Source organism: Lepidochelys kempii, chromosome 6 (genome assembly GCF_965140265.1).
Source record: "Lepidochelys kempii isolate rLepKem1 chromosome 6, rLepKem1.hap2, whole genome shotgun sequence".
NCBI classification, from domain to species: Eukaryota; Metazoa; Chordata; order Testudines; family Cheloniidae; genus Lepidochelys; species Lepidochelys kempii.
This window is the reverse complement of record NC_133261.1, coordinates 90,268,463-90,290,602: the sequence shown is the minus strand read 5'-3', so window position 1 is coordinate 90,290,602 and position 22,140 is coordinate 90,268,463. Positions and strand designations below refer to the sequence as shown.

The window sequence follows — 22,140 nt, the reverse complement described above, 5'->3', positions numbered from 1 at the left end:
GAGCAGTGGGAAAGGCGATCATTGGCTATTGAAGCAGCGACGACAGAGAGGGCGGGTTTAGAGGCCTGGCCACACCGCTAATTGGAGTAGCCAACAGGTATCCACTGACCAATGAGCTGGTAGAGCCCGCCGGGGGGCGGGGCTAGGTACAGCCCGTGAGGACCAGAGATGACAGTAAAAAGAAAAGGAGTCCTTGTGGCACCTTAGAGACTAACCAATTTATTTGACCATAAGCTTTCGTGACAGAGCCAACTGGGAGCCCAAAGCAAGGAGCCAAAATGGGGTCACCTGGGGGTGGAGCCGGGGCGCGGACCCGAACCCGAGAGGTGAGAAAAGGGAGGGAGCTGAGCACCAGGGGGCTGTTACCATGGGAACAACCGGCGTGTTCTTTGCCCTCTCCGAGTAACGGCTTCAGGGCGCGTGCGGGATTGACGGGCTGTGTGACGCAGTCACCTCAGTGCCATGGTCCCGTTACCCTGGCAACGGAGCACCTCCCCTGCCCTGGCCCCTGAGGGGCTCTTACCCCGATTGCGCGGGGGACTGAGGTCAAGGGAGGCCACGTGACGTGCCCGGAGTCGCCCAGGAAAGCCACGGCGAAGCGGGGACTTGAAGAAGCCAGGTCGTCCCGTGCCTGCACCACCGGTCAGTGCTTTGTCCCCTCCTGGCCCCCATCCCTCTTTACTAGCCAGATACCTTGGACATCAGCAGCTCGCTGAAATGAATCGCTCAGGGTCAGGAGGGATAGTTGGGCTCCGATTTTGGAAGGCTACAGTGGGACCCTTTGTCAGCCTTATGGAGAGGATGTAGCCTCTGCCCCCTAAGGTTACAGCCAGCTTCCATTATAAAACCTATTTTAACCTCCCTACAAATATAGCATGGAAAATGTACATGGCCTGACAACTGCCAGATTTACCCCAGAGGTCGAAGAGGGGTGTTTGTGTTACAGGTCATTGAAAAATTACCCTGACGTTTGTTTCTTTGTCACCCACTATCTCGGAAATGCTTGTTCATAACTCTCCACGTTTCCCAAATAGTTAAATCTCCTTAAAACTCCCAACCTGGCACTATTTGGGGAAAAACAGATTGTAATTAAGCAAAGTTGTTAATGAATTTTGTTGTAGATAGTTTGGGATTGATTCCTGCTGCCATTGACTCCAGTGAGAGTTAGAGGCTCAATCCTGCTCCCTTCTCTATAAAGGAGAGGTTTTTTCTATTAATGGCAGTTGGAACAGGATTGGGTACCATAGGCCTGATTCACAGCTATGTCCAAAAAGTGCTGGACACAACTGAAGGTGGGGAGGAGAACATACAGGACTGAGTTGCATAGATTATAGTGTGTAAACTGAAACAGCCCCACCAGCAAGACCTTTGTATGACAGGGAGAGCTAGAGAGGCACTGGGTATTCTGTTTTTTGTGGAGTTTAGGTCAGCTCTTTTATGTTGTATTTTCTGCCTTCCTGCACCAATGGGAATGCAGCTGGCTAAGCTGGAGTTGGCATCAGAACAAGCAGTAGGCTGTGTGTGGGAGATGCCTCTCAGAGCTCAAGACATTAGTGTCAGACAGTTATTAATGGCTTTACTGAACATCCAGTGTGATCTCTTTAGGTGTTTCCACCTCAAGATTCTTCAGATTCTGAGCCAGAAACAGAGAGAGTTGGTGGTATCACTCAGCCCAGGACAGATGAGCAGCTGGATTTTCTCCAGGCAGGCAAGGAGATGGCAGCTGCCTCAGGCTCAGCTAAGGGGTATTATGACACATTGCAGGCACTCAAGATGAAAAACAGACAGTATCTGTTAGAACTGGGCTTGCTCTACCAGGTAAAATTGGAGAGCGACCAGAAACCCTTCAAGGAGGAACTGGAAGACTTCTCCCAAGACAAAGGGCGATTGACTCTGCAGGGCAAGCCCTATGAGGCTTCAAGGTAGGACACATTGGAAAGCTGTTATTTTCCTTCTGCTCATTATCTTCCTGGAAATGCCTCCAATTGAATACCGATATTGGCCGAGTAAGTGAGGCCTAACCCTCCACTCAGTGGCATTTCTGTTTGTCTGTCTGTAACATGATAACTTTGGAATACTGTGTTGGGTCAATGCCAAAATTTCAGGGAACGTTCTAGGCATCAAGGAGTGAGGGGCCCAGCTGTGTGTGCAGCTTGGCCTACATAAGCAACAAAGTATACAGATCTCTAGTATATTGCATTTATATAGCACTTTTGATCAGAGGTTCTCAAAGGACTTTACAAATGTACATAAGTGTCACTTCTATCCAGCCAGAAGGTAGCTCTCTATTGCACATCCCTTTGAGACTTCTTATCACTTTATTTGTTACTGCCTCTTTAATAATCATGTCTTTGTCCTACCCACAGATCTAGTATCATAAGCCAGTCCAGTTCTTTAACTGACCTAAACTTGGACAGTCCTTGGGATCAGCAAAATCCTCTCTCACTTCCTCAGTCCCACCTGAGGCCAAAGACTGCTGCATCTACCTGGGTCTCTACTATCACCATCCCCAAGCCCTTCAAGATGACTTTGCGTGAGGCTCATAAAAAGCCCCAGGTGATGAAATCACGTGCATCCCTTGAGATGGAGAAACAAAGGAACAAAAGACAAAGTCAGGAGGAGGCAGAGTGCCAGAAACAATTCCGGGCACAGCCGGTGCCTGCCCATGTCTACTTGCCACTCTACCAGGAAATAATGGAGCAGAATGAGATTCGCAGGGAGGTGGCAACACAGAAGAGAAAAGAGTTGCTCCTTTCCACTCAGCGACCCTTCAGCTTCCTGGAGAAGGAGGACAAGAAAAAGGAGGCCATCAGACAGAAGGTCTTGGCAGCACTGGCTCCTGTTGAGAACTCCAAACCAAAAGGCAGCAAGACAGTCCCTAAATCCATCTATAACCCAGTTCTTGGGGATAAACTCAAAGGTAAAGTGCTTAGTGGTCTTCCTGTAGGAGGGATTCCATGTCTGCCTCACTTTGCCAGTCATGTCTCTCGCTGTCTGGCTGCCATGACAATGCATGCTGGGAAATAACATGTTCTGCTTCTTGTCCTGTCAGGCTCTTCCTGATAGGGACATCTCTCCAGGAGAAGATTGCTCAGAGCCATAAGAAAGAAGTAGTTGTCCCAGGTGTAGGATTGAAAGAGGGCTGCTTGTTAGCCTGTCCGTCCACCATGTACAAACATTTATTTTATCAGAGTAAAGCAGGGAGGCAGGACTCTCACACCTTGAAGCAGGCAGTGAGAACTTCCCAGCATCTGCAGCATGTGAATCGGAAAGGCATTTTCTCCACCGTGTAGTATTGCATAGTTACATGAATTATATGAAGAGGTAATGCAGTTTTGTTGTAGCAGTGTTGGTCCCAGGATATTAGAGAAACAAGGTGGGCAAGGTAATGTCTTTTATTGGACCAACTTCTGTTGGTGCGACAAGTTTTTGAGTTACACAGAGTTCTTTTTCAGTTCTGGGAAAGGTACTCAGTGTCATAGCTAAATACAAGGTTGAACTGCATAAGTAAACTATCTGTTCAACCTTGTATTTAGCTGTGACAGTCAGAATACCTTTCCCAGACCAAAGAGCTCTGTGTAGCTCAAATGTTTGTCTCTCTCACCAACAAAACTTGGTCCAATACAAGATATTACCTCACTCACCTTGTCTTTGTAATGAGGGAGTAATGGTTAAAGTAGATCAAAATAGGAGGGGGAGTCACCAATTCTAGTGATGTTGTCACGTAGTGACATGACATTGCATCAACCTGTGTGATGGAACGTGGCCCAGAGAAGAGCATGGGAATGTTGATCTTTGAAAAAGATCCATGTCTCCAAGAAAGCTCATAGCTGTCCAATCATGAGCGTGTACAAATACACATGAATACACAGCATGGGAAAGGCTGTAGGAGCACATCCCTTGTGCTCCCAACCACCCCGTCCTCTCATACATCCCACCATGGAATGCCAGAACAGGAGAGGAACCTGATGGGGTAATTCACTTTTTCCCCTGGATGGGAGGGGGGAACCAGCAGTGGGACAGATCTTCCAAGAAGGCAGATGGGAGATTATAATTTGGCCAATCATTTCTCTCCTATCAGGTGCCACTGCTGCTCCACATATATTGATAATAAGGCTTGGAGTCCTATATAAGGTGCTCAGCCAAGCCACTGCTTCTCCTTCTTCCCCACTCCTGATTCTTCTACCAGATGAATCTTTATTTCACCAGCCAATGAAGAAGCAAGAGCAGGAACCATAGAAGTTCTGACACGACACCTCTAGCTTGTTCGTCTTATATCAGGGGACAAGCTCTGTGATGGCACTGGCTCAGCTCCTTTAACTGGCTTGGCTGATGTCAATGCACAGGACTTTGTTAGGTTAGTGACATGCCCCTTTAGCTTACTTTGCTGATATCAAGTTAGAAGTCTCTATGAAGTCACCAACTTAAAACCTCTAGATTTCTGGTCTGTTGTTAAAGGGAATGATGTTGTATGGTCACTCAGTGCCTCTTTTTGTCCGGACTGATGTCAAGGTATCTTTGAACTCATGGGCTGAGCAGCTTTAGCATGCTGTTCTGATGCCAAGGTACAAATGCCCCTGAGCTCATTGGCTCACCCCCTCTAGCTTGCTGAGTTGATGTGAAAGTACAGGCCTTCATGAGGGTTACTAGCTCAGGGAAATTTACACCTTCTTCTGAAACATCTAGTATTGGCCACTGGTGGATTAGATAGATTTACAATATTTTCCAGTACAACAGGGGTCGGACTGTTGATTCTGAGCTACATGGACTATGATGGTCTGTGACAGAGTTGGCAGTGGAAGATTAAAGGACATGATCAATCTTAAAAGTTCAAGATGGGGAACATCTATTAAGTTATGAAAGTCTATACAAGATTGTTCCCCAGTCTTGGTTCCAGGGCTCTATATAGTCCACTTTTAAATGTCCCAAGCACTGAGGCTTCCACCAGTTCCTTCAAGCAAGAATTCCTTGCTAAGTACAGCTCTGTCAGGAAACTTTTCCTCATATTCAGCCTACTTGAAGACCCCTAAATAAATTTTCCTTCCTTCAGATATTTATAGACTTGTTACACTGTGGTTGTTGTTTAGGCAAATGGCACATACTTAGCTCTTGAGAAATCAATCCCCTAATCATTTTTATTGCTCTTCTCAGTCCCTCAACCTTGTCAATATTTTTCTGGTACTATGGTGCCAAGCACTCAAACCACTGTTGCAGGCAGACCTCACCAGAGCCATGTACAGTCTCTCATCACCTCCATGCTCTGTGACATGATGTGTTTCTATATATTACCCAAATTTGAACTGGCCATTTTAAAGCCATATCGCATTTCTTTGCAAATGTCTAATTTGCTAATTGCTGTAATCCATATCCCTTTACATTGAGTGTGTTTGTTATAATTTTTTCAGCAGCTATACTATCTTGTAATGTACTATTCTAAATAGACTGTTAGACTGAATGGATAGGGAAAACATATAAGACACTTGGTTGGTTAGACAGCTGGTGTGATCTGAGAGTGTTGCCTGATTGGGTGGATCATTGTTTTGCTATTTTATGCTGTACCGTTATGGTCGATATCCCAGCAGCCCGTGTGGTACCCTGTACCATTGTAATTAGGTAACTGACCAATTGGATGTGCACAAGTGCAGGTTTCATGTGTTATATAAGAATCAGTGGAAAAAATTGAACATTTTCAATAGAATGTCATGTTTAAGTCATTATAACCTTGTAAACTGTATAAACCTTGTATATTTCTGCACAAGCCCTATAAAAACCTTATTGTTCCATCAGCACTATCCACCATCCTGTCTAAAAGTGGAAAAATTATTTTGTGTACATAGTGTCCACGAAAATGGCACCCGTGAAAGAAGTCAAAGTTGCATATTATCCCTACAACATACACTCCCCACCTCCCATAGAAAATTAGGCCCAGAAATGACATGAAATGAGGACTTCAGGGATGCAGAACTCTGCTCCCCACTGTATGCATTTTTACCCGGAATCTTTTCTAATATGGACTAAGGTCACTGGATCCTGTATAGAAAAAAAAAATCACCTAGTAAAAGTATACTCAAGTTACAATGTCTGGATCATGTGATCAGCCACAGGGACATTAGTCAATAGAAGAAAACAACAGATCATCACAGAGCCCCCTTACCATCACATTCCTGCAGGACAGAAGGGTGCAGCTACCTTCACCAGCACCCTTATGGTGGTGGTGGAGAAACAACCTGTCCAGTAACTGCACCCCGGAGGGATGGTGTGCTTAGTAATTTATGCCACAGCAAGGGAGAAAAATCAGTCCATGGTGCTTGTGAGGGGTTGGGAAAAAGTCATAAAGGACCAATCTTGCATTTTGGGTAGAAAAATGCACTAAGCAAACAAATACTGAACACTCTACTTGTGTTAGCCTCTCCCATTATGATGAAATATTTGTAGGAGCAAGGTCTCACTGTGCTCCCAACCTCTCCCTTTTCTGTGTTGGCAGTTCCCAACGCCCTCTGCCAGTCTTTATTCTCATTGATTTGGTTTTGTTTCCCAGAAGCTGAACTCTACAGGAAAATCCGCATTCAGATGAGAGCCAAGGATTTGTTGGAAAACTCCTTGGCTCCTATTGATCCTAGCAACAGACAAAGAGAGCCACAGGCCCGAATCGCCACCAAAACCAAACAAGAAAAACTCAGCTTCCTGCAAGACAACTTCAGCTTTAAACCAAGAATTAACCCAGCGGTGCCTGATTTTGAAAGACTTTACTGGGTGTTTCAGAGAGAAGCAATAAGGATACGAGAAGTCAAAGAGCCAACTCGTAATCAACCATTTAAACTGAGAACCTCCAATCTCCACTGCAGGCAGAGACAGGCTAATGAGCAGAAAATGAAGGTGAGGGGATGATGTGTTTCTGTAGCATTACACCCTTCACACCGCGCCAGGTGTCCGATTGCTGGGATCTCTGTCTTCTGATTTGTAATCATATATATTTTTACTGAAGCTGACCTACCTGACAGGGAGACCTGTCTGCTCTTGTCTAACATGGCCCCTTCCTAGATCCCTGGTCAGCCAGAGACAGGGCATTGAAGAGTGAAGCAAAGGCAGCCAAGGCTCAGCCACTTCTGCCTAATCCTAGACAGGTTCCCCACTGAGATCAATCTGTCTTCTGCCTGCTAGAGGAGAGCTGAGGGGAACAGACTCCGTTCAAGACCAAAGTCCAAGACCTTCCCCAAAACAAGACAGAGTACAGTGAGCTGCTTCTGCCAGACAGAGGGAGAAAACTGGGTTCATGGTGTAATATGAGCAGTTGGGCACCAAAACACTGATCCAGTGGGCTGCCTCCAGGAGTATCTGGGACATGGTAACCCAACAGTGTATTCCAGAATGATGAGAATAACAACCTTTCCATTGTTCCGTTCTTTATACTGTGCTAGGAAGAAGTCATACAATGTGGTTTTTTTAAAATATTATAATTTGCCTTATGTATTTTCAACAACCTTATTTCCTTATCTATATTGAACAATTTGTGCCATTTATTAGAAACTCATCTCTTTGTAAACATTATGCATTCTTACATTATTTTTTTTTAATATTTTATAAGTAATCAAGAAGAAAGGGAAAATTCATGCAGAATATCTGCACAAGCTTGTGGACAATGACATGCATTAGGCTGTGGAATAGTCTTCCAAGGAAAGTGGTGAAAGATTGTCTTTAAAATTAGACTGACAAAACCCTGGAAAGGGATAATGCTGCACTGGGAAGAGATGGACAAGATTATCTTTTTGATCTCTCTCTTCAGTGCCTTGTTAAGGACTCCCACCAACCTCATTGGTAGGCGTGAATTGGAGGTCAGTCCTCACAGACTGCTGCAGACATGTTTGAGTCTCTTCAGTAGCCACCTAAAGAACAACAAAGGAGTTTCCGCACATTTCACAATTATACTAAACTAGATTTCATTTCTATCTGGATTTTCAGCAGCCTTCCAAGGCTCCAGTGCAAAGAAGTTGTTCTCTGACTGGTCTCTCCTCTCTCTCTTGCAACACCCTACCAGTGCACATTACAGATGCAACAAGAAAGAGGGAATCAGCGATGAGGTGAGTAGGAAAAAAAGTACTTCGTTACAGAACCATGCCCCACTAATAATACAGTAGAGAAGATGACATTTGAAATAGTTTAGCTCTTCCCCATCACACCTGCCACTCCCACCAATGCCTACATTGGTTTTTCTGGAAGCAGCTTCTCCCCAATTGAATGACAAGAGGTGCTGACTTCAGTAAGATATGTTTTTTTCCTTCTGCATGTCTGTCTCTCTCTCGTTTCTTAAATAGTCCCATCACTTTAGTATCCAAGTGCCTATTGTTCTCCCTCTCTCATCTTCTTCCTCCATATATTTCCCCTTTGCTAATCCCTTTCCCTTGCTTGTTCCCTCTCTTACCATGCTCCCCCCAAGTATTTTTGGCATTACATGGCAGTAACATATTAATTATCTTTTTAGACAGGTTGTCACACTTCAGCATTAGCAAAGTGAGATTCCCAGCCAACATTCCTGCACTTTGAAATGAACCTGTTGCCCCGTTACCCACTTTTCTCTGTGTAGATACTCCCAGGAAGACAAAAAGAGCAGGGAAAATGAAGGAATTCATTGGATGGAGATACACAGAAAAAAATGTCAAGCTATGCATAAATCTATGAGTAGTCGAGCAAAAGCAATGGATCCTCATAAAAGCCTGAAGGAGACGCACAAGGAGAAGATGAAACAAAACTGGTCAGTATCCCAGGCCACATTGATAGATAGCTCTTTGCAGCAGTAGCTTGTTTTTAACAACAAAAGATAATTGCTTTGGAAGGGGATTGAACCTGGGCACCTATGACCCAAAATCTACCTTCCTCGGGCAGCCAGGCCCATTTCACTGTCATTTTTATTTTATTTTTTTTTTGCATTTCAACACAGCTCTTTCCAAACAGATAGAAAAAGCCACAAGTATCACATTTTCTGTGAATGCCTCCACCACTGCAACCTCAATATTTGTGTTTGTATTAACTGTTTCACTTTTCATCTTTAAGTGGAACCTTACCTAATACTGTGTACCCTGCAGCAGCATAAGTGCATTTTATCTGATGCACACAGTATGTGAAACAGAAGCAAAGTAATTAAGAGCATGTCCTGGGGATATTTGAGATGAGGATTTCCAACTTTTGATCAGAAACCAAGAAGTCAGTCTTAGGGCACCACAATTAGTCAGGGAACTTTTCCATTTCAGGCAGAATGACCGCAAAAGAACAAAGGAGTACAAAAAAGAACTGGAAGAAATGCAGATACGAGTCAAGAACCGACCATATCTCTTCGAACAGGTCACAAAGGTAACCACTCAAAGCTCCAGTACCAGTATGGAGCACAAGAAATTTTGTCAGCTAGTTTTTGAGATGAGTAAGGAAGCTGGGTGGAATTCAGTCAGGAATAAGAAGGTGCAAAGCTATGTAGTCTCTGGACTAAATTCAGAAAGGGACAGACCTAGAACAGCTTCCCATTTAATGTTTGGCAAACTCCCTGCCTCCCTCAGGAAAAATACCACTCCACTGTGCTCAGCTGTTCTGTGAAGCTTTGCAGCTACTTACTAATTTATAATGCAGTAACACCCCAAGGCCGTAATCAGGATTAGGGCTTCATTCTACCAGGCACAATATGAACTCCTTGTCCCTGCCCTGAATAACATAGTTTACAATGTAAAAATCTACAACTAACCATTTGAAGACCATACTCAGTTTGGTGTTTATTCTGTACTTTTGTTTGGAAAGTGGTAGACAGGTCCTAGAAAGAAACAATGTAGTCCCTCCAATCAACTGCAAGCTTGTTGGGCAGGGACTATTTATTCAGTACCTCTCATCACTGTACAGTATCCTCTACATATCATACTATATTAAAAATAAACAGCTTAAAAAACAAACTTTTACAGTGGCTGCAAACACTGTACCATGTAAAAAACTCCCTTCTGGGTTTCCTCTTTCAAATTCTACACATCAGCTCTGAGCTGTGGAATAGTCTGATTAGATGTAGGGACAAGCCAGCTGCACATTAAACTAAGCCTCTTAAAAGAGCTGTCTTCCCAGCTCATGATAAAACTGTTCAGCTGAGCACTTGATCTGTGTGGGAAGAGAAAGACATAGGCATCTCTATACAGTAATCCCACTGAGGTCAATCTCCTGTTAGGCTAGAAAGAATTAGCCAAGGTTGGTGTGGCATTCACTCACCTAAAGAGGAGGCCATCCACACTGATAGTATGGTTTAGCCTTTAGAAGAGCTGTCTAATTTCTGGATGGATGACATCTTGGAATGGGCAAATTTGCAGAGTTTAGTTGGAGTCAATGAAAGATGTTGGATTAGTGAGGGGGAGATGACTTCTGGCTGCTTACAAGTGGATTGGGTGGGACTCCAAAGTGGATCTAATTCCCACACCAGTCCCACCTTACTCCCCTGTGCCTCAAATTACCTGCTTCCCGATCTCTCCCTCAAACTGGAAACCAGCACAGAGAAAGAAGGGTGTAGCTAAATCAGGATTGGGGTACAGCTGTTGGCCTACTAGGACGAGGATGCTGTTCGCAGGGGGTGTGAGAGGGGCAAGGAACAGGAGTGTGGAAGGAGGTGGCTCACAGTTGTGACTCTGAACAGAGCTTTCTCTATTATCACAGCCCCTGTGTAGCTGCTAGGAACCGAAACCTTCTAGATAGAATTATTTTAGGGTGTCCATTATGGGGAAGGACCCAGTTCAGGTTGGTTCATTTTTCTGTTTCAATTCCATAGCATGATGCCCGGCAAGAGGCAGAGAGACACTACCGGGACACCCTTTGTCAGGTTGGGCTGAATGAGGAATTTGTAAGGAACAAAGGGAGAGATGCTACTGACCTACCAAAGGAGGAAGAGACTGAAACTCACAGGTAATCAAAGCAGTAAGGATATAGAACCAACTCTCCTGTCTTTGGCTAGACAGAAACATTCTTCCTCCTTGTTCCCAAAGAATTCTAATCTGTGCCATCACAGGTGAAGAGTATAATTCAATTATGCTGTATCAAGTAATAAGGCTCCCCTATTGCTCTTTGTGCTTATGACCCATATGACCAGACTTCTGCTTCTCATGCATAAAGTATAAAGTAGCTCAGATCATTTCCAATAGTTAACAAAAGGTTCTGACTGTTTCTACAGAGCGCAGGAGTCTCAGAGGGACACAGACATTGGCACGATACAGGAAGAAGAATCTTAGGAAGAGCAGAGAACAAAGAAAATGACAACATAAGAACCCTGCACAAGACTCAGTGGACCTACTTTCAATTATTTCCTTTAGTCCAAGATGCTTGAAAGCAGCAGTTCTAAACTTTTGACCCCATTTTCAGACTTATTGCTTCCTGTGACCTGACAGCATGGAGGATGCCATTTTGTAGAGCAAGCATGATCTCACACACACTGTCCATGCAAGGTCACGCTGTGTGGAGCAAAGTGGTATCCTCCACACACTCAGGAGCACCGTAAACACATCCACTGATGACATGACTGCAGTCCCATCTGCCGATGGCACAATCCCACTTGGGGTCACAATCCATAGTTTGGGAACCAGTGTTCTAGAGTTTCAACAGTAGAACCTCAGAGTTATGAACACCTCGAAAATGGAGGTTATTTATAACTCTGAAATATTTGTAACTGAACAAAACATGGTTGTTCTTTCAGAAGTTTACAACTGAACATTGACTTAATACAGCTTTGAAACTTTACTATGCAGAAGAAAAATGCTGCTTTCCCTTTTTTTTAGTAGTTTGCTTTTAACACAGCACTGTACTGTATTTGCTTTTTTTTTTTTTTTTTCTTTCCCCTCCCATCTCTGATGCTGCCTAATTGTGTATTTCTGGTTCCAAATAAGGTTTGCAGTTGGTCAGTTTCTAACTCAGATTCTATTGTCTTTTCAAGTGCCTGACTTAAGAGAAAGTTGCTGTGGTTTGGATGACATAGGAAGACTATACACAGGAGCAAGAAGGATGGACTCTTGCCTAGAACACTTCTTGCCCCTCTCCCTGGTCTCCTCCTAAATCCCTCAAAAGTGTTCCTCAGCGGACTCATTTCCCTGTCCCTTATTCTGGTTTTCAGGTTTAGAACCAACAGTGAGACTGCGTAAAGCAGGGAGAGAGGAGGGTGATGGGTTGGGGCACTATTGCTGAAAAAAGAGAGGTAGACCTGAAGGCATGTACACTTGTGTTCACTTCCTTTGTACTCAAAAGACTTTGAATGGAAAGGGAAAATTTAGTAGATTTTAAAATTTTGCTCTGAAGCTGTCCCTTGTTTTTGATGTTGATTTCTGTTGATGTTTCATGTTGCATATGTATGTTGAAGTGGATTTTAAGTAAGATATTTGTACAGAATAATAGGTTTATGGATTTGAATTCCCCTGGGGAGAAGATTTGAAAAGAAGCTCTTCTCTAGCATCTTGCCTCTGCACCAGCTGAGCAGCAGCTCTGCTCCTCTCCTATTGTTATGGAGACACGGTCTTGCCATAAAAGTTGCAACCACTTTCCATTATAAAGCTCTATTTTAGCCCCTTGTAACTTTGGCTCAGATCATGGGTTTGGCATGATTTACTGTGAAGGGTGTCAGTACAAGGTTTGAGGAAATTCGTCACATTTTGAGCTCCATGTAATTAAAAAACTATCCAAATCTGAAGTTTGGGCTCCTGTCCAATGTTGTTCTCTCCTAGCTCAAAATCAGTTTTTTAAAACCCCTTAAAGCTCCCTGAAGTCATGTCCTGCCTATATGCTGTAATTAAGCAAAGTTCCTAGAAATATAGGGCTGGAAGGGAACTTGAGAGCTCTTCTAATCCAACTCCTTGTGCTGAGACAGGACCAAGTATACCTAGACCATCCCTGACAGATGTTTTCTAACCTGTTCTTAAAAACCTCCAATGGCAGGGATTCCACCACCTACGTTGGGGGCCTATTCCAGCACTTAACTATCCTTATAATTAGAAAGTTTTTCCCAATATTTAACAAATTTCCCTTGCTGATTACTTCTTGTCCTACTTTCCCAGAACATGGAGAACAATTGATCACCATCCTCTTCATCACAGCCCTTAAGATTTTAAACACTGTCAGGTCCCCCCATATTTTAAAACTAGTATCAAATAGTCTTTTCTCAAAACTAAATACATCCAATTTTTTATCCTTTCCTTGTAAGTCAGATTTTCTAAACCTTTTATCATTGTTGTTGATTCTTCTTATTCTTCTTAGGACTTCTTCTCATTCTTCTTAGGACTTTCCAATCTGTCCACATCTTTCTTAAAGTGTGCCACCCAGAACTGTCAAATAGAGCAGGACAGTTACTTCCCCCTTCTTACATACGACATTGCAGTTAATGCAACCCAAACTGATATCTTTTTTTGTAACTGCATCATATTGTTAGCTCATATTTACTTTGTGATCCACCTCTACTCTCCCCTGCCCCGATCCTTCTCAGCAGTATTACCACCTGGCAGTTATTTCCTCTTTTGTAGGAAGAAAAAATTAAATGCACCCCTAAGTGTAGTACTCTTCACTTGTCTTTATCGAATATTCTGTTGATTTCAGACCAATTCTCCAATTTGTCACAGTTGTTTTGAATTTTAACTGTCCTCCAAAGCGTTTACACCCCCCCAACTTGTGTCATTTGCAAATTTTTATAAACATACTCTCCACTTCGTGATGCAAGTTATTAATGAAAACATTGAATTTTACCAGCCCCAGAATGGACTCCCTACAGAATTCCCCTCAGGTGTGTCCCCAGAGTTTCACAGTCAACCACTGATTACTACTCTGAGTACAGTCTTTCAACCAGTTTTGCACCCACCTTACAATAATTCATTTTTTTTCCAATTTCAATTTCACAAAGCCAACATTTCCCTAGTTTGCTTTTTTGTTGTGGATGGTTTTGGGACCAGTTCTACTACTGATATCAGTGGCTGTTAGGGGACCAAGCCTGTCCCCATTAACATTACTGGGAGCTTTTTCTACATGGATTTCAGTGGGACCAGGCACTATATATGAGTATGTCCACTGCACTGCCTGGCTGCATCTTAAATGATATAAAGGGTATTTCTATACCTGACAGCAAATAGAGATCTTCCTTCAGATAACAGCGGGGGTGAGATAGTCTGTGTTTTTAGGGGTAAGTCTCATTGACAATTAGAATATTTTCTGAAAATTGTGCATTATGTCAAAGTGCTTTGAGATTAAAAGATGGCTCCTTTTAATTTTTTTGCAAGATGTCTGTTTCTTTGTACCACCCTATCCTTACTCTCTGTTCTCTCTGCATACCCTTCAACTTGGAAAAAAAGAAGGTAGGCGTAGGAGTTGGCACTTTCCTTTCCACCAGCTGAGCCAGTGCCCCAACTTGAGTTGGCACACCAGTGCTGCAGGGTAGCAGTCCTTCTCATTGGCTGAGCCTCAATAGAATCTTAGCTTTCATTTAAAACAAAAATTAAGTTTTCTAGCCTTTCTGGTTGAAGCACCTTCTAAATGTGGAACCAATGCAAGTGCTGAGTCTGCAGACAGAGAATGGAACAGTATCTCTGAGAATCACATATTGTCCCTTCACTATAGCAAAGGTCCCTACCTACAAAAGAGCCACTGTTGTTCCATTAGGCAGGGGTACGCTGTGCAGAGAGGTTTCAGGGTGTGAGCAGTCTGGTGGCCAGGGCACTACATAGGCCAAATCCTGTCCCATAGAAGGGTCACAGAGGCCTCTCCTGTTACTACAGCCCAGAAGAAAGTGGTGGTGGTGAAGGGACTGTATTGTCGCTGTGCGCCATGCCACTACGTTGGATGGGATGGGGAGAACAGAATTCCTTCCCCACCCCAAATCATTTTCTGTGTAAAGCCCATTTATACTCAGGCTTATAGGTGTGTACCTGTGGGGTGGCAGGAAGTAGCATATTGTCCTAAAGATGTAAACTTCGACTTTTATCTCAATGGGGTGCTAACTCAGAAGTCTAATAACAATCATTTAAATGTCCACACAGCTAACAGTTTCACCACAAACCATTATAACAGAAAGATCCAGAGTTAGTTGGATTGATGGAACATGATTAGAGCACCATTACCTTTGTACTCACCCCAGCTACCATCTAGCACGGCTGGCATGTTTTCAACAGTGACCCTTGCACATACTGTCTGTGCCACACTTTGGGAGAAAGATATACAAATTATTACATTTACAGAATTTAAATAAAAACACTTTCTGCCAAACCAAATCAGAAGCCAAAGAGCGAAACAGGCTGTTTATTTACAATACAGTAAAACACTTAATCTTCTACCTCTGATTTTTAAATAAAAAAAACTAAACATACTAATAAGCATTTTAGAAATGAAGAAATATGGGGCAAAGCAAGAAGCAGAGCTGGCTCTGAGGTAATCCTCTAACTTGTGTCTGGCCTCAGACTCTGGGGCAAGGTGGAACTCTAGGGAACATATTTTTATAAAGCAAGGAAGAGTGGTGGAGAAGCTCCTGCCCCTCAAGGAAGAGCCTCAGATTCTAGTTAGGGTCAGCCTGGAAATAAACCTTCAAAACTCAGAAGGAAGAATGGGACTGCAATGCTCTGATTTAGAATCCACAACACCCTAAATATTCTCCTCTAAGAAAAGCCCCTATTAGTTGCTTAAGCAATACTAATAATGCCTTGTAAGTGCTGGAGCTTGTGAACAAACTTCAGCTTCAGGTGAAAGTGGTTTGATGTTGCAGTGGTGGAAGTGCTGCATCCCTCCCGATGGCAGGTTTAGAAAGTCCCACCTGTCAGTCCAACATGATTAGTGGCTCCTGAATTTAGCTTCAGGAATCTGCTTCAGCAACCAGGAACTCTCATGTTCTACATCTCATATCCCATTCTGGGCTGCAGTTTAGTTTTTGTTGCAGCAAGTCATGAAAAGTAAACTGCCTGCACAGCATGTACTTTGGATTCAGGTCCTGCATCTCTCCTTTAAGAGATCTGCACACAGAAGTCTGTTCTTTAACTTTACATCCTGTGTCTTCTCTTACTATATCATTGGTTTCTTCTTCCTTTTGTAACTGTAAAGTCAACACACACATAGTTCAGATTAACATTTATCTGCATACAGAGCATCATCAGTATTCTGCACATAGAACTAGTTTACATTCTTCCAAATCACCCACAACTGTCCTGCTACCCACAAACACCCAACCTGTTCTAAAAAGCTTGCCACAACATGCAGCCAAAGCAAGCATCCCTGCTCCCAGGACCAGGTCACCAGCACCTGCCTCCCGGTTTTCAGAAAACTCATTTTCCTAGGCAGCCATCTGAAAACTTATGTTGAACCCCACTCTGAATTAAAATTTTAAAGTGTCTGGAAGGAAGAGAGGGAGAAGAAAGAATGGCAGGAGGATCGGACTTAATCTATAAACCTATTAAGTAAAATTGCAACTGAAAAGAAGCCCAGATTGGAGTAAAAATAGTGGCACAAAGTGAACTTGCTGAATGAAATTATTGATAAAAGAGTCTGACAGTCAGTTTTCAGACTTGTTACAGCGACCTCCCACCAAAAAAAAAAAATTCTTAAAAGGGATGGAAGTGTCTATGTGAAAAATCTAAAGCTTGTTTTGATTGGACAAGATTGCTACTCCTTTTAGGCAGTTCTGGGGAACACTTAATAACATAGGATCATTTGACTGAATCAAAGATATTCCACCCAGACGACATCATTATTCCCATGGCTATGTCCTGAGCAACAGCTAAGCTTCCAGCTATCTCTGTCTGGCATGTACATTTCCTCCCATCTATTTTATATCTTTCTCTTTTTGCCTTCTATATAGTAATAGTTCAGTTTAACCAACCAGAATAGATTTAATGTTGCAGTATTTTGGTGAGATCTGGTTGGGAAGCTAAATGCGATTCCTGAGCAGCCTGTCTTAGTAAAATTTTGCCAAGGCCCTGGGATTTCCAGTTGGGTCCTGTACTGTGCTTGTGATCTTCCAGCAAATGAACTGCAAGTCAGACACACACCCTCTTTTGCTATTTTTATTCTCTTGCCTTTGTGTATGTTTTTGCTTGTCCTAAAGACAAACAGGATTGGACTTTTAAACAATTTAAGAACTGAGAACGACCAACTAAATTTGATTCAGTTCAAATAAGAACAGTTGATGCCATTTAAAGAGACTTCAAACACAGATCCTCCCTTTAGTTTAAACTACTCCTTACAAAGGGGGACGTGGGAAGGGGAGAGAAGGGAGAAAATGGTATTGCTAAAATAAACAGCTAAGTTTTAAATATTATATAGCGTACTATGAATTTACCCACATCTTGGCATTGTAACCATGAACTCAAGTTATGCTGTGACAGTAAAAACAACAAAATATGCGACTTAAAAACCATCTCTGATCATCCTAACAAAACGTGCTGTGTTCTCAGGCCAGGAAGTTGTCTTTCTTTTGGTCTACAAATATCTTAGAAACAACAATGTGAAAATACAGACTCTTCATTTTTATTCTGAAGTTTAGCAGCAACATTAGATATTTTTTTTTAAACTTTAAAGAAGGAATAAAGGCCTGCTCAACTGACCTGTACATTTACTGTAGTAAAGCAGACACCCCATAGGAGTGTCTCCCTGTTGACATGGTGACCAGGTGATGAGATTGTGGCAAAACGACATCAGGTGCTGATTGGAGGGCTCCTGGTGTCGCTTCAGCAAGAACCTCTGAGAATCACAACACATTGACAGACAGTGGCACCACACGTTTAGATTGCAATTTGCAAACAGACCTATTTAATTGGAAATTAATTTAAGTGCATCAAATCACCCTGAGCTCTTCATGTGACACACCAAACAAACTTGATTGTGGCCTTCAACAAAATGACTAAGTTAGGAGGATGAAGAGAACATAGCAGGTATAATTTAATTACATTAAGTAGTACATTTATTTAGGCTATTAAGAGTCAGCCCTAATAGTGAGATGTATTAGCATAGTCTCTCAAGGTAAAGGATGAAAGGCCTGTTGCTTGAAACATTTAAAACATCTTAGGTTTTAGGAGAACGAGCTGCAGGAACAGTATTGCAATGCCTTCCCAGGACATGGGCTAAAGAATTAATCTCTTTTCCATCTCCAGCTTTATAATTCATTCTCCATCTACTCATCCCACTACGTGCACAGTAAAAGCAACACTCAATCATCCCTCTGCATCATAGTGAGACTGGAGGAATGACCCTACTTCAGTCACCACATATAAGGGGGCGGAAAAAAGAGCAGCTGGTCTCACCCTCCTCTACTCCAATAATAGACTCAGTATCTGGCAGGTGCAGAGACTCCACGCCAAGACGAGGCTGAGAGTTCATGGAGATCAGATTCTTACTATGCACAGCTGCTTCTTCCAGCAAACTGCTGCCCACCAGCGACTCTGTTACAAAAACAACGTGCTGTGAACTATCTAGACTCTGCCTTTGCAGCTCACCACCCACAGAGGAAGGGACCTCTCTGTCTCATACAGACCCAGCGAAAATGTCTATTTTCCAAAGATACCCACTTCCATGAATTCCCACTCTTGGGTCTGTGCTTCCAGCACACCACTAGGTGGGAACTCCCAGAGTTTTAAAATGTTAAGCCCTTAGAACACCTGCAATACAAACAGGCAGAGGTGGATATATTAGGTGAATTACTTATATAGGAAGAATAGGTTCTGCACCCTAAAACAGAGGAGAGGTATGTATGAAGAGCATAAGCTTCCCTTCAAAAGGGACCAGATTCAAGATTTTTCAAAGCAAGGGCCCACCTGCCCCTTGGCTGTCACCCAGAGATGCCCTCCTATCTTTTCCCCTCAGCCTCTCTCACCTACTCCTTTCCCTTCACCTTTCCCAAGAAGTGTTTCCTCCGATCCAGACAAGAATTCCCTTCTCCATCCTTCCCTAAACTCCTTAGGGAAGGACAACCTGCCTGCCCCCACTGGCCTGTCCTCTCCTATTCCTGTAAGAACACACACTCTCACCACCACCTCCTCCTCCTCCCCCCCATATACCCGCTTGTTCACTCATGTGTCGGAGTACCCCCCTCACATGCCCATCCCAGGGAGGATGCCTTTCTCTCCTGCACATTCCTTACCCGGTTGCTCTCGCTCTCTGCTTCCAGCAGCTCCAATTCTGGAGTGGTGCTTTCTCATATGCACATTCCGGCTACCACTCTGGGAAAATGTCTTCCCACAGATATGGCACTGATGGGGCTTCACTCCTGGAGGGGGGGGAGAAAAAAAAAAATAACGAACAGACCAAGTTGATACTTCTGAATTTGGGAGTAAAGACCCAATCAATAAATGGGAATATGGAGTCAAAAGGATAACATCATTGGCACTGAAATTTAGGTTAAAATCAATTCCTGTTTTCTAGAGAGAAGTAATTCTATCAGAAGGGAAGCACTTCAGAGATCAATGTTGCAAAGTGCTGAAAGAATCAAGTCTTGAGGAGGACTATGAGGTTCTCAGCCCTGTTTTGTGAGGATGTGTAAGTTATTTGCAGTGTCTGGCTATGTGCTCAGGAGAGATGTGGAAACATTTGATCTCTAGTTTGTACCTAGAATGTACTCTAACCAAAAGAGGGGTACTGGATGAGGGCAGAGTCTTGTGCAGTCTGAAAGATGTTGCTGTCTCTGGCCCACGCCATGAGGACAAGGCAGTGTCTGGTGTCCAGCCTCTAGTTAGTACGTAGGTTCGCTGTTTAAAGGCCAGCGTTTAGAGTTTTCACCGGACAATGGTGTTCATGGCCCACAAATGGAAGGCCAGTGGAGATGCTGTTCAAGGAAAAGGGGTGGAGTTAAACTTAATCCCAAAGAAACTATAAAAAAAAAACAGCCCCTACCTGCCGCACCCTACAGCCTCATTGAGGACACCAGAACAAACCACATTTGGAGTTTGCTGACCACGTTTGATGTTCAAAAGAGAATGGAGACATTTTTACAACAGTGAAAATACCTCTACTATTTCAAACTCCTGTCTCCCTCTTTGTCCAATTACCATGAGATTAAAAACCAACACACACACTCCCCCAAACCTGCTCTTGCCAACCACCACATGAGAGAGAGCTCAGATGGAGTGATTCTGATGATTATGGGGAGCAAAGGTTAAAATCTATCTTATAGTAGAAAGCTAGTTAAAACTTTAACTATGTTGTAGCTATCTGGCTCAATGACAAATATGTTATATAAATCAGTGAAATATTTGTACCTTTGAATTTAGAAATGGAATAAGCTAGAAAGGAGATGCAGGAGATAAATCAATCTAGTTTGTGTACTTGTGGCCTAACTGGCATCACAGAGACTTGGTGGGATAAATATCATGACTGGAAAACTGATATAGAGAAGAATAAGTTGTTCAGGAAGGGCAGGCTGGGAAAAAGGGGAGGAAGTGTTGCACTGTACATGAAGAATGAATACACTTGTTCTCAGGTTCAGAAGGAGGTGAGAGGCAGACCAGTTGAAATCTCTTGGTAAAGATAAAATGGGGAAGAAGGAAAAAAAAAAACTGGTACAGAACACCAAACTGGGAAGGAGAGATGAATGAGGCAATTCTAGAATAACAGAAATACCTGTAATATAAACATAAGACCTGTAATAATGGGGGATTTTAACCTTAACAGATATCTGTTGGAAAAGTAATACAGCAAAACACAAAATGTCCAATAAATTCTTGGAATATGTTGGGAACAACTTTTTGTTTCAAAATGGGGAGGAAGTAACAAGGGGGACAGTCATTTTAGACTTTGATTCTGTCTAACAGGAAGGAATTAGTTGCAAATCTGAAGGCAATTTGGGGGAAAGTAATCACAAAATGATAGATGTAATGATTCTAAGGAAAGAAACGAATGAGAGCAGCTGAATATGGACAATGAACTTCAAAAAGGAGGCTTTAACAAATTCAGAGAACTGGTAGATAAGTTCCATAGGAAGAAAATTTAAGAGAAAAACAAGTTCAGGAGAGCTGGCAGTTTATCAAAGAGAGTATCTATATTCAAGGCACAACAGCAGACTATCCTGGTGTGAAGAATTAGAATATGGAAACATGGCTGCATCAGAAGCTCTTTAATGGCCTGAAAATCAAAAAGGAAAAAATTGCTAAAGATGAGTGTCATGCTGCCTGGAATGGCTCACAACTGTGAGTGCCACTCTCCGATCAGACTGTCAGAAAACAGGGAAGACACCTCAAAATGGTGGTATGTTCTATAATTAGATTTCACTAAGCCAGTAACAAACGTGAACTCCTGGATCACTACATTAGCCTTACCATGGAGTCACGGATAGCCCCCTTAGGCGCTCCAGCCGATATTACCATCCAGACAACTGGACTTTGTGATACTGGTCATTATGCCAAATATCACATCACCTTAGGTTACTCCTGTGATGTTATATGATTAAAATATGACCATGTAGATCATTGTTCCTACCACTGTTATATAATTGCAACAAATCTTGTACAAAGTATGTCATGTAAGATGTCTTTGGAAAAGTTTTGATTTGCTGAATACGATTACACTATTTGTATACATGTATAATTTTTATAGCTAAAGTTATGAATATTGACTATGTACCTGTACTTCAAATGTGTCTGCCCCATGGTAGTTTGCATCCATGGCCAGCACACTGTGAATGGAGTATTCAAGTTGATGGCTCATCAACAAACACAATGAACCATGAAAGAAACCTATCCACACCTGACATGGGTAAAGACATCTGCTATGACTCAGCAAAGCATGCATGGACATGTGACTTGCCCATGTGACTCCAAACTCCATCTTGTTACTTGTATTTTTCCCACAATCTGTGCGGAGGACTTTGTTTGAAAAAAATGGGTTTCCCTCCACATGGCAGAAGCTATAAAAAGCACTGGAAGCATCTCCATTTTGCCTCTTTCCTGCTCAAACCTCTGAATTATGAACTTATACTATGGGAGCATTCTAACAAAAGGACTAAGGACCTTTCAATGTTTTGGAAGTAACCAAAGACTTAACAAGCCAGCAGTTTATTCCATCATTGCTACAAGTTTGATCCAAGAACCTTGCGCTTTTTCTATGTATTTGATTCCTTTAACCAATTTTAACTCTCACCTTTCTTTCTTTTTATAAATAAATCTTTAGATACTAAAAACTAGCAACAGCATG

General features: G+C 42.7%; 3 protein-coding genes across 13 annotated transcripts in view; 1 reads left to right on the top strand and 2 right to left on the bottom strand.

Annotated features, from left to right (window-relative positions):
* Positions 1–15,224, bottom strand: part of COQ6 (coenzyme Q6, monooxygenase) — a 35,862-nt gene extending 20,638 nt beyond the window's left edge. The window contains exon 1 of one of the 2 annotated variants that reach the window (XM_073349126.1): positions 15,096–15,224. In XM_073349126.1, the coding sequence (XP_073205227.1) occupies positions 15,096–15,135 (40 nt within the window). In that variant the 5' untranslated portion in view covers positions 15,136–15,224. The remainder of the gene's footprint in view (positions 1–15,095) is intronic. The other variant, XM_073349127.1, reaches the window with a different exon arrangement.
* On the top strand, positions 76–14,246 carry FAM161B (FAM161 centrosomal protein B). 4 transcript variants are annotated; one of them, XM_073349118.1, is made up of 9 exons: positions 81–642; positions 1,606–1,922; positions 2,367–2,920; positions 6,539–6,876; positions 7,963–8,078; positions 8,582–8,749; positions 9,246–9,345; positions 10,784–10,917; positions 11,183–14,246. In XM_073349118.1, the coding sequence occupies exons 2-9, from the start codon at positions 1,717–1,719 to the stop codon at positions 11,238–11,240; spliced, it is 1,674 nt and encodes a 557-aa protein (XP_073205219.1). In that variant the 5' UTR covers positions 81–642; positions 1,606–1,716; the 3' UTR covers positions 11,241–14,246. The 4 variants fall into 4 exon arrangements, 3 of the variants coding, with proteins under 3 accessions (XP_073205220.1, XP_073205219.1, XP_073205218.1); XM_073349117.1 differs by having other exon boundaries at positions 82–642; positions 7,960–8,078; XR_012159490.1 differs by lacking the exon at positions 9,246–9,345 and having other exon boundaries at positions 76–642; positions 7,960–8,078.
* Positions 15,225–17,571: 2,347 nt separating the features above from the next.
* The window catches only part of ZNF410 (zinc finger protein 410), a 29,869-nt gene continuing 25,300 nt past the window's right edge, over positions 17,572–22,140 (bottom strand). For 6 of the 7 annotated variants that reach the window (XM_073349134.1, XM_073349135.1, XM_073349138.1 and 3 more), the window contains 3 exons: positions 19,097–19,222; positions 18,261–18,398; positions 17,572–17,700 (listed from right to left, as the gene is read on the bottom strand). In XM_073349134.1, coding sequence (XP_073205235.1) covers positions 17,573–17,700; positions 18,261–18,398; positions 19,097–19,222 — 392 coding nt within the window. In that variant the 3' untranslated portion in view covers position 17,572. The remainder of the gene's footprint in view (positions 17,701–18,260; positions 18,399–19,096; positions 19,223–22,140) is intronic. The other variant, XM_073349139.1, reaches the window with a different exon arrangement.